This window comes from Coffea eugenioides, chromosome 1, assembly GCF_003713205.1.
Source record: "Coffea eugenioides isolate CCC68of chromosome 1, Ceug_1.0, whole genome shotgun sequence".
NCBI lineage: Eukaryota > Viridiplantae > Streptophyta > Magnoliopsida > Gentianales > Rubiaceae > Coffea > Coffea eugenioides.
In genome coordinates, this window is record NC_040035.1 from 3,352,978 (window position 1) to 3,365,052 (window position 12,075).

The following is a 12,075-nucleotide window of genomic DNA, read 5'->3' on the forward strand; positions in this document are numbered from 1 at the left end:
TGTTTCACTCCAACGGGTTGCCTAGCGTTCACTTTTACGGCTTGCAATTTGCACAAACTCTTAACCTCTTATTACCGACAAAGAAAAGGAATTACAATTTGCATAGTAGCAATGCTAGTGGATAATTCCTTAGATTATAGCTCGAAAAAAAAAAGTTCTCAATTGTAGTTCTGACAAGTTGGTCTTCCTAAACTATGCTTGCCTAACTTACTAAGCACGGCAGCACAGAAATTTTTAAAAAACTGTGGACGGCCATGATTTGGCCTCAAAATTTTATGCGGTTCAAATCACGTCTTGTAACTTGATTTTCACGTCAAGTGTGAGGCCCACAAAAATTTGTTCTAAAGTTACGTCGTGTGCAAAGAAAGTTACACCGTGTGCAATTGATGTTACTCACAGTGCAAAATGCACACAACCTGCACAAACGGTTGCACCTGCAACCGTTTGTGCCCCTTGTCCGTTGTTTGCAAAGCTTGTCATTGTTTTGCAGGTATAGGATAGAAGAGGATAGCTTTGTAGGATAAAAACACATGCCTTCCTCCCTATCCATGTCCGCCCTTTCTCTCTCTTAGGCTAATGCTGGTAGTACTTCGCATTAAAATACAAGTATTTCTTTTCCATTTTACCTGAAACAATTTAGCAAATCTTTAGCTATACCCTTTTTTTTGGGGTAGATTTTTTTTTTTTTTTTGTAAGTAAGTATTTTCTTTCCATTTTAAATATAACGTTTACCAAATATTTATTTAAATTTTTTTATAAAAAAAAAGTTTGGGAAATAATTACTATAATAGTTTTTTTTAAGATGTAATATATCCAAGATAAAAAGATGATTAAAAAATTATGTAAAAGAAATATTCAAGAAAAATGTAAATTTTTTTCACAAAAATTAACAATCCAAATAAGGACTAAGCCATTGGATAAGTACTAGAAGTCAACACATGTTGGCTCACTTAATAAGAAATGATAACATCTTTTGAGAAATTGAGTACTTAAATTTTGCTACTGAAAATGTGAGAAATATGTTGATAGATAATATATAAATATTCAAACTATTTTTGCAAAATGAAAAAGGAATAAGTATTGATAACGTTTCATGTAAAATTTGAAATATTCAAGCAATAAGCTAAACTCTTGCATGACATTACAAGAAAAATAGAATTTGTTTGCTTGTTTTGGAATCTATTAGTTGAAAAAAATTTTGGGAATAGCTTAGCCAGGTTTTTTCGCACATTCTCAACTCCTAGGTTCCCAACACATGTTGCCCATTCTTTCCAATTTAGCCATCGGGAAGCCTTTGCAAAAGGTTTAGCAAATGGGAAGATTGCCTGCCGTGCTTAGCCTTTACCTTTTCAAAAAAAAAAAAAAACTTAAGGCTACCGTGCTTTGTAAGCATGGCAGGACTGGTTGTTTCAATTATTGGTTACCGTACTGACTAAGCACAGTAGCCTTGACCTGTTTTATTAAAAAAAAAAATGTGTGGATCACCTACTATCCTTAGTTAACACGGTAGGTATAGTATGAGAATATACATTTGTCAGAACAACATTTCACCGAATTTTCTTTTCGGCTATAATCTAAGAAATTAGCCAATGCTACTGGGGTTATTGATAAATTCCAATCTTCCTCTTATCACAAACACCAAAAAGAAAAAAAAAAAAAAAAAAAAAAAGGAACTCTATTGATGCCTTTTGTAGGTTTTTATAATGGGATAATTTCAGATACCTCCCCTGAGGTTTCTGACAGTTTCACTCCCCTCCCCTGTGGTTTCTGAAATTCCACAAACCTCCCCTAAAACTAAATAGGCAATGTCAAAATAGACCCAATTTAAAAATGAAAACAATAAAAAATCAGTAGCTGAAGAGAGAAACAAGTGTATACCACAAATGCCCTCATTATCTTGGGTTAGAAAGCTAATCTGATGTGAAGAAAAAGGAGGGAATTCAAGAAGAATGAAACTTGAGGGGATGTAAGTGAGACCAATGCATTCATTGAGGTGTGAACGTCAGTAGTGAACAAAATGGAAGGCAACGGCTCTTTCTGGTAGTCAGTTCATCTTCCTTCTTTGTACGTCTCTTCTTAGGCTTGGCACTGGATGAATTGTGTTCAACTGAATCCTTTCCATTTGTTCCTTCTGAGTCATAATTTGAAGATTTAGTCATTCCATCCACCTTAACTTCAACTTCATCACCAATATGCTTATTAGCTATCTCAATGTCTAAAAATGAAAATCTCCTGAAATTGCATAAAAACCTGTTGATTGAACCAGAAAGTTGTCTTCTTTGGGATGCAAACAATCAAGAGCAGTAACAAGGAGTTCAGAGAGTATTTCAGCCGAAGACGCCTTAATATCCTTCACTTTGCCAAGCATAACAGAGCAATTAGTAGATCTATGTGGCCCAGCTTTCCACGATTTCTTATCACCATTTGATTGTCCTACTCCTCCACCCCATAAGGAAGAAGCGCAGCAGCCACAATCCTTCCTTCTTCATTCAAAATATTATATGTTGATGCAGCATTTCTCTGCAATATGAGGAAAATAAGAAACTAGAAAAACTTATGCCAGGCCAACACAAGTGCAGAAGAGAAGCAAAAATCGACAAAAAATGCTTCACCAAAATTTGCTGTCTAAGAATAAACTACTGCCGGTTCAAGTAGATTGAGATACACAAAAGGCTAAGTCATCAAGGTATGAGCCAAATCTCTATGTCCACAGACAGCACTGCTATGCATGTTACAGATATTAAGACATCAAGGAAGCACAAAACTCACACTGGAAGGCACTGTAGAATGCAAGCAAAACATCCAGATAGAATCTTGTTAAAAGATGTAGATATAAACACATGAAATCTGGAAGGGTGCTGGTTGTATGAATGAACGTTTGAAGAAATTCATGAGTTATAATGAGTTTGCATTAAGCCTGATTGTATAATCTTTATCAATCATTGATTAAATCCATCTGCATTTAATATGAAACCAGAACACGTTTACAAACAGTAATTTACCATCTGTAAGAAAACCAAAGCAGTACACTTACCGAATCAATTGCTTCAAGTTTCATGCCCATAGACCGAATAAATTGCCGAAGGTCAGGACTTACTGGCTGGATATGCCTCCCACAACCAAGAATTAATATTCCTGATATCATCAGCAGATATAGAAATTAACAACTGAATGAAAAAAGCTTATGGCAAAAAAGTGATTCACTGAAACTAATTTACTACTACTACTTCAATAGGATCACATCTGTCGACAGGTTCACCAAATCTGTCAAAAGCTGCGCACAAGACACTAGTGTGTAAATCTTGTTTCCAGTTCAGAACTAGTACAAGAGCTGATCAAAGATTAAAAAAAAAAAAGCTGCTCAACCCCAACATTAAAATAAATTTGTGGTTTGTAACAATGAGTGCACGCTTTGTTCAATGTCAATAGAAGGAAAGGGCTATAGGCCCAATGAAAGATTTCAGGAAAACCAAAACTAAGCCAAAAAAAAATGTCTGAGAGGCATTCCTTTGGCGAAATTCTTCAAGAAAGGCCCTGAGAGACTGAACAAACTCTGGAAAATCTATCTCCTCAAGCGCCTTGAAAACATCCTCAGCATTTATTATCTGCCTATTCGACTCCTTGCATATATCATTTGCAGCTGCGGTGAGGTAGTGGATGAAGATGCGACCACTTTCAGAGAAGGCCTGCAGGGCTTCGCGGAAAACGGAGATTTCAGACTCGGCAGAGAGCTGAGAGAGCTTATCTTTCACCAGCCGCAGGACAATTGTCTTCGGCAGCTCCTCTAATTCCCTAGCCGTCGATTCTGTCACCGTCGTCACTTCACCATTCTCCTTCGCTTTCTCTTTCTCTTTCTCTTTTTCCACCATTCCTACATAAACGTATTACACACGTGCTCTCTGCTACTCTAATTTATTATTAATTACATTAATTGTGTTTATAACTAACTTAGCTAAATTTTTTGAGATAATCACGAAATATTAGCAAACTTGTGAGGGTATTTAAGTCTTTTTGACACCAATGATGTAAGAAATGGGACCTACTAATCTGACAAGGGAGGTTTGTGGAATTTCAGAAACTACAGGGGATGGGAGTGAAACTGTCAGAAACCTCAGGGGAGGTATCTGAAATTATCCCTTTTATAATTGGTATCATGAGTTTGACTCTAAATTGCTTTCTGGTTGTTTTGATGAACAATTGTGCCATGATCTGCTCTTGATTCATTTAACCAATTTTTGGTGCAAACACGACGAAGTTGGGGCATCCATGGAATTTAATTATGGCCCATATTATCTTCTACTTTTAGCCTTGACTGCATTTAAATTTATCTCAAATTCGGCATTTCCCTCTCAATTAAGTCCAAGAACAGATACCAGTTTTCTGTTGTACTTTAAAAAATAAGAGAGATCTTAGAACAAGTAAAAGTTCATAGATATATGATTCAAGTGGATTAATTTGTAAACTTATTAATGTGTTTGTTACCAAAAAGAAAATGATCAAATTTACCCCTCCTAATTCAAAATCCTCTCATGGTCTCATGTTGACCAACTTTCTTAGTAAATGAATTAGTTTTCATTAAGTGAAGAATTAAAATAAACTAACAACTCACCTTATTCAAAAATGCATTTAAATGAATTACTATATTTTTCTTGTTCTAGTTTAGGGGTGTGCATTCGGTGCAAATTCGGTAATTCGGTGCACTGAATTCGGTGAATTCGGTTATTCTACCTGTAAAAATTTAAACCGTTTTCAATTCCGAATTGGGCATAACCGAATTCATTCCGCAACCGATTTCAAATTCGAAAACGGTAATGAATTCGGTTTAACCGAATTCATCTATTAAAAAAAAAAAGATAAAAATACCCTGTTATCAGCTTAAGTTTGCAACGCTGCTTCCGTACAACTTACAGGCTATGAGGCTAATTGCAAACTAATTCTAATTGCAAACTTACAGGCTACAAGCCTACAACACCAATTCAAAGGAAATCAACATCCAAATTATTACACACACATTACAAATGCCAAAATCCATCAAATACAAATCTGGAGTACCAAGTACCAACTGCCAATATACAATACAACTACAAGTTATTCAAAGTAACACTAACACACACTTTTCAAGAAACACATAAAAAGTGATTAACTTAAATTAGAATAAACCTTAGACTATACAATGATTGGTGATAATTTATGAATTTATAATTTACAATGATTAATAATAAGCAATATTAGTTAGTAGTTACAATGAATTTATAATTTACACTGATTAATAATAAGTATTATTAGTTACAAACTTACAAATTACAATGATTAGTGATAAGTTATATTAGTTACAAACTTATAATTTATTTCAAATCAAAATAAAAACTTATTTACTTACACATGTTATTGTGAAAGTCAATACACTAATACATTGATTTGCAATTCACTTACAGTCTTACACTGCTTAGTTGTTTTGTCTATACTTAAAACCTTAAGATTAGTAAATAGATAATATGAATTTTAACTTATTTGATAACTTATGCCTAAAATCATTAGTCTATGATTTAAGGAACACATAAAAAGTGATTAATTTAAACTAGAATAAACCTTAGACTGTACAATAATTAGTGATAATTTATGAATTTATAATTTACAATGATTAATAATAAGTAATATTAGTTACAAACTTACAAATTACAATGAGTAATGATAAGTTATATTACTTACAAACTTATAATTTATTTCAAATCAAAATAAAGCTTATTTACTTACATATATTATTGTGAAAGTCAATACGCTAGTACATTGATTTGCAATTCATATGCATTCACTTACACTGCTAACTACTTAGTTGTCTTATCTATACTTAAAGTCTTAAGAATTAAGATTAGTGAATAGATAATATGAATTTTTATGTTAAATATGTAGAGTACACTAATACTTGCAAGTTAGAGATTACGCATTCAAATATTCAATAATTCAAACATGAATGATGTATCAAATTACCAATATCTAAATTTAATTACTAATTATGTTTATTGTTTAATATTTAGTATTATACATATATGTGTTAATTATTATCTAATTCTAGTCATGTTACTCATGTATAAAATAATAAGTATTATAGTTATCTTATATTGTTATGTATTACTATATATTTGTATTATTATAGTCATATAACAATTAAGAAATACTAAAATAATATATTGTACATTATTATATATTATTATTATTATAAGTACATGATATGATGATAAATTGATAATACCATATACTAATTATTATTAATAGCATTTACCTATATAATATAATAAAGTATTAGTAGTATATACTAATACTAAATAGCATTTATCTATATATTATATAATTTTATATACCAATTTGGTAATTCGAATGCGGTAATGCGGTACCCGATTTCAATTACCGAATTTGAATGCGAAATCGGTTATTACCTAATTCATAATCTCATTACCTATTTCATACCATATTAGAATTCGGTGAATTTGGTACGTACCGAATTTGTACCAAATTACCAAATTCCCGATTTCAAATTACCGAATTGAATTTGAAATCGGTTATGAATTCGGTAAGAACCGAATTTGCTCACCCCTATTCTAGTTACTAGTTCATGTAAGCAAAATTTTGCATCCTAAATTAAAATTTGATAATATTTAACTAACATACATTCAGTCATGTGCACAAGACCTTAGAATTAGAATACATGTACAGATATATTTTAGCATTTTGGCCAACATGGTGTCTAACTATGGGATCAATGAAATGTCGATTTTGATAAATGATCTAAAACGTAATGCTCGTTGCTTCCCTCTAAACTAAAGTTGGCAAAGAAACCCAACAACCCACCGAACTCCTCCACCAATTTTAAAGGATGGGATGGGTCAGTTGGATTATTGGTTTTGTTGAGTTGGGCAAGAACAATCTAACTTATTCATTAGACGGATTGAATTTTTTATTTGGGCACTCAATACCCAATTTGTTTAACAATAATTCAAAATAATAAATACAAGATTCAATATACATATGCCAACCACGTGCATTTGGACATGTGTTAACAATTTATTGACCAATTTGTATTCACAATTCTCATATATATGTTTTCAATAATTTTTATTTAAAAGAAAAAATGAAAGTTGAATTAAAAGCTCATACTTATTTTACTTTTACAACAATAGTTAAACTTGCTCGACTTCTATAATGATTTATTATGCTTGTTTTCCTCCCTTTTTTTTCTTTTTTTTCCTTTTGGTTATTGTTCTCAAGTTGCTACTTGCTTCTATTTGTTAATATTTCACGTAAATAGAATAGAGTTTTAAATTTGTTCTAATTGCATTTTTTTACTTTTTTTTCTGACTTGGTTTATTTTATTGTTAATAATTCCTCACAACAAAGTATATGTCTCTGAATTACATTTTCACGCATAATATAATCTAGCATTCAATAATTTAAATACATAGAATATTAAAACTTACAATAAAGCATATATGAATAGTAAAAGTGTTAAATAAGTTGTGATGAAAATAAGCTTTAATCAATTAGTAGTATTAAAAAATATAAAGTAAACAAATTTTTTAGCTAATATATTTAAATGTACAGTTTATTATCCAAAACTCACAACACAAGCAATATAAAATATTATTCTATTTATGATGTGTTTCCAAGAAGTTTAAGCAGTGAGTGTATGTTTGTGTGTGTGAAAGTGTGTGAAAATATGTTTATGTGTGTGAAAAATTATTTTGTGTATTAAAATACATGTGCGAAAGTTTATATATCAACATGTATTAATTAATATATTGGATCATGAGTTTAAAATAACTCAATATAAATCAACCCAAAATCAACCCAATTTAAAGTTGGACGAGTTGAATATAATCCATTTAAATGAAAATATAATATCAACCCATCCAAAACCTGTCAAACGCGTCCAATTACCAGGTATACTTTAGACTAAGATGTTGTGGATGCTGCAGTATTTAAGGAGTAATAGTTATAGCGTTAATCGTATGGAATATTAGTTACAGGAAAATGAAAGATCAACAATGTCCTCCTCCTTCTATTCGAAGGGCATCATTGCTTTCTTGGTTGCAAAATTCTATACGCTGGCCATACTGGAAGGAAACAAAATAATGCATTGTCGGGATAGGGCACTTGTTTGTCCCCGGATTGGTAAATCTCACGTGCCCATTTATTCCATCGGTATCCAATTGCCAATAATTGCGAGCTATCACATCAGCCAACAGTTTTTCACCAATAATTCTAAGCTATCATATCAAACAATTTTTTTTCACGCCTTTAGCCCTGATTGTATTGCTATTTTTAGGATTTTTTAAAAAAAATATAAAATAACAATTTGATATACATGAAATAAAAAAATAATTAAAAAATATGTTAAGAAAAAATATAAATTTTTGTTTATAAAAAATCACAATTTAGTTTGGAACGGGGCCTCTCCAGTTGTGTAATGGGTTTAACATTCAGTATAAATGTGTATAATTTGAATATAAATGTAAATGTTATACTAAATTGATGTAAAACTCACGATTCCACTAAAATTATACTAATTTATATCAAAGTTATTTCAAACTCGTAAGTGAAAAAAGGCATCGTTCACCTCCTTCTTAAAATATTTGAATAATTTGTTCTCCTCAATAAAATATTGAACTATTCAATAGCACTATCAATTTACAGCACCATATGGACCTTGCCTATTTAATGGAAGTCACAAGGGACCCAATTTCATTTACCACTAATCAGATTCCGTGCACCACCTTCTTAAACAGCCTTCATAAGAAAATGGCACCAACTTTTGATGATGGCAACTCTTTGTTTGATTTTGTTGTGAAAGATGGCAACGGAGTCAAGGGTCTGGTGGATTCAGGAATTACAAAAGTACCAGAAAGATTCATCCAACCACCATCTGAGCGAATTGAGAAAGTTGTCCAAAGCTCCAAAGATCACTTCGCATCAGTCCCAATTGATTTATCAAAGCTTGATGGTCCCGACCATGATCAAGTGGTCGAGGCCATTGTTAGAGCTGCCGAGACACTAGGGTTCTTTCAGGTGATCAACCATGGTGTGTCTTTCGACCTGCTGGAGTCCCTGAAAAATGCTGCACAGCGGTTTTTTGCACAGCCAGCAGATGCTAAAGCTGTTTATCTGAAGAGGGTCAGTCCCAGTCCCTTTGTGAAGTATGGTACAAGCTTTGCACCCGAGCAAGAAAAGGCTCTGGAATGGAAAGATTTTGTTAGCATGGTTTACACCAATGATGGTGATGCACAACAGCATTGGCCTAAAGTGTGCAAGTAAGCTTTCTTGATTATCTCAATTAGCCAATTAGGGAGAGAGCTACGACCCCAAGATTTCCTTTTTTTTTTGGGGGGAAGCACAAGGGATATAATTATAGTAGAATTAAGATCAATGAACAGGTTTAATTATGTTAAAAGTACACTTTTTTTATGCTTTCAAGCTAAATGGTGCTTAAATTTAGAAGTATAAACCTCAAAACTAGCTTGGGTGGGATTTAGATAGATTTTGAAAACCTTGCTAAGAACTACAAATTGAAACATTATTACTTTAAGAAGTCATCAATTATAGATCCACTTTGAATTGATGTTACATAAATTTAAATGCTAGGGCTCTCTGGCTTATAATGGTGGATTTTACATGTTACCAATTTTAGTAGTATCAGCATGATTTTAGTTTCTCAATAAAGGATTCACCATATACTTTGTCCATCCATAGTCACTCTTTAAATATTACTTGTCGCCCTGTTAATTATATTTAAAGGGTACTTATATATCTTTTGGCCTTGGGATTATTTCCTCAGGGAAGAGGCACTTGAATACTTGAAGTTATCTTCTAAGATGGTGAGAAGGCTGTTGGAAATCTTAATTGGAAATCTTGGGGTGACCCTTGATGACTCTAGACTGGAATCACTAATTGGCAATAAGATAGTCAACATGAACTTCTATCCAATTTGCCCAAATCCGGAACTGACTATTGGTGTGGGGCGCCACTCTGATATGAGCATCTTGACTGTGCTTTTGCAAGATAATGTTGGAGGTTTATATGTAAAGCTTGAAGAAGATATACTTGATGGCAGAAAGGAAGAGTGGATGGAGATTCCGCCAATCCCAGGTGCTTTAGTTATTAATGCTGGGGATTCATTACAGGTTTGTTCGTACTCAATGATGACCATATTCATTGCTTCTTTTGAGCATGTTAAATTAAGGGCAAATTACACTTTGCTCTAATTTTTACATAACCTCCTCTAGTTTTGAAAAATATATATAACCCCCTCATAATTTGGATTAAAGTGTCAAAGTGACGGAAATGATTATCCGTGACGGAACCTAAGAAAATGTCGAAATTATCTTTGTTTAAAAACTAAAATGGCTTAAGTGATCATACTATATAAACATAATATGTATGACACTCTAGCCCTTGTATAATTTTATATTTTGTCATATAACCCCTTTATACTTTAATGTTTTATCATTCAACCCCATTATGATTTTCAATATATGTGCATAACCCCCATGTGATTAATAAATAATTTTTTACTTTACATAGGGGTATTTTTTACATTTTAGTTGATTCCGTTATGAATTGCAAATTCCGTCACTTTAACACTTTAATTCAAATCATGAGAGGGTTATGTATAGCTTTTGAAACCATAGGGAGATTATGTAATAAAACACTAAACCACATGGGGGTAAATTGTAATTTGCCCTTAAATTAATACAATTCACAAAGATCTGCTGTTCAGTTAACTAATTAGGTTAAGTTGGCTGTTTTCCTGGATCAACCGAACATATATGTTTGCACAATTATCTATTTTAGTATTGCTCGTATGTTTGCTTGTTATTATGCTCTAAATTTCATTGAGATGTAGAAATGGAAATTTTAGTTCGTTATTGGAGCAGAAGTACTATAAGACGACCAATATGTAGCCATATATGTAGTAAAACTGAACTGGAATTCATTTGCTTGATCAAAACCAGATCCATTTTTGCAGATTTTCCCAGCTCAATGACTTATTGGAGGTTGGCTAAAACAAACAACGATTCGATTGCTATCTTGATTACGAATCTTAACATTTTTTTTTTGTACTTTTACCTTCTTATCTTTTGCTGCACCTTAGATCCTAAGCAATGGAAGGTACAAAAGTGCTGAGCATGGAGTGCGTACCACAAGCAAAAAATCAAGAATTTCTATTCCAGTTTTCAATCTCCCAAGGCCAACTGAGAAGATAGGTCCGCTCCCTCATGTTGCAGAGGTTGATGGTGGAGCTGTCTACCGAGAAGTTATGTTTCAAGAGTACATGAGCAATCATGTTGGACATGCTCATGAAGGAAAGAAATCCCTTGACTTTGTCAAAGTAAAAGCCAATTAGAACGAAGCATATGGAGCTTCTTTAATTACTTTTTTTTTTATCGTTGACAAGGGAATCCAGCCGCTACTTGAGAGTACGCACTGGATTGCAATTTATCTTGATTGTTGAAAGACACTGAAAAACCATTATATTGTGGGTTAGGTTTTGATGTTCTCTTCTTGTACAATTCTTCATGCTATGCTAGATAGATAGCTCTTTGGGGAACCTGAATAACTTGACTAGCTTTTTTGTTAGAGGGAAATACAGATATACATTTTTTGAGTTTTATGTGAGAAGAATACTGGTACTACTTTGCTTTATACCCATGATAATAGATAAGATTGGCATTTCTTTTGGAGTACAATTCTAGAATCTCAAATTTACTGTTAAAATGTCTGCAAATTGTCCATCAAAAGAAGTGAAATTATTGAACAAGTTGCGCAAATTGAACAAGTTACAAATGGAATGTTTGACTTGAATCCAACCCAGAATCCAGCCATGGATTCATGGTAGGATTCAATCCGGCTTAGAGTCCTGCCATGGATTCTACCAAGGATTATGTTTCAAGATTTCAGCATACAAAATTACTTGTTTGTAGAAACGAAAATATTGCATAGTTATTGGGTAATATTAAAGATGCAACTTTGTGATTAATTAATAATTTTTTTGAGCAACGAATTAGTAATTTGAAGAAAGACAAA

General features: G+C 32.6%; 2 protein-coding genes across 2 annotated transcripts; one reads left to right on the forward strand and one right to left on the reverse strand.

Annotated features, from left to right (window-relative positions):
* Positions 1-3,275: 3,275 nt before the first annotated feature.
* LOC113765595 (DNA polymerase epsilon subunit 3-like) lies at positions 3,276-4,206 on the reverse strand. Its single transcript, XM_027309828.1, has 2 exons — positions 4,101-4,206; positions 3,276-3,871 (listed from the first exon to the last, which is right to left on the reverse strand). Exons 1-2 carry the CDS (start codon positions 4,204-4,206, stop codon positions 3,423-3,425), a joined length of 555 nt encoding a protein of 184 aa, XP_027165629.1. The 3' UTR covers positions 3,276-3,422.
* Positions 4,207-8,760: 4,554 nt separating this feature from the next.
* LOC113782748 (feruloyl CoA ortho-hydroxylase 1-like) lies at positions 8,761-11,694 on the forward strand. Its single transcript, XM_027328664.1, has 3 exons — positions 8,761-9,302; positions 9,827-10,172; positions 11,144-11,694. Exons 1-3 carry the CDS (start codon positions 8,794-8,796, stop codon positions 11,393-11,395), a joined length of 1,107 nt encoding a protein of 368 aa, XP_027184465.1. The 5' UTR covers positions 8,761-8,793; the 3' UTR covers positions 11,396-11,694.
* Positions 11,695-12,075: the final 381 nt, after the last annotated feature.

Excerpts from the sequence above, each read along its gene's own strand:
- LOC113782748 (XM_027328664.1), top strand. The coding sequence starts at position 8,794 with ATGGCACCAACTTTTGATGATGGCAACTCTTTGTTTGATTTTGTTGTG. Across the intron at positions 9,303-9,826 it reads CATTGGCCTAAAGTGTGCAA|GGAAGAGGCACTTGAATACT; the intron begins GTAAGCTTTCTT and ends TTATTTCCTCAG. Across the intron at positions 10,173-11,143 it reads ATGCTGGGGATTCATTACAG|ATCCTAAGCAATGGAAGGTA; the intron begins GTTTGTTCGTAC and ends GCTGCACCTTAG.
- LOC113765595 (XM_027309828.1), bottom strand. The coding sequence starts at position 4,206 with ATGGCACAATTGTTCATCAAAACAACCAGAAAGCAATTTAGAGTCAAA. Across the intron at positions 3,872-4,100 it reads CTCCCCTGAGGTTTCTGACA|GAATGGTGGAAAAAGAGAAA; the intron begins GTTTCACTCCCA and ends ACGTTTATGTAG.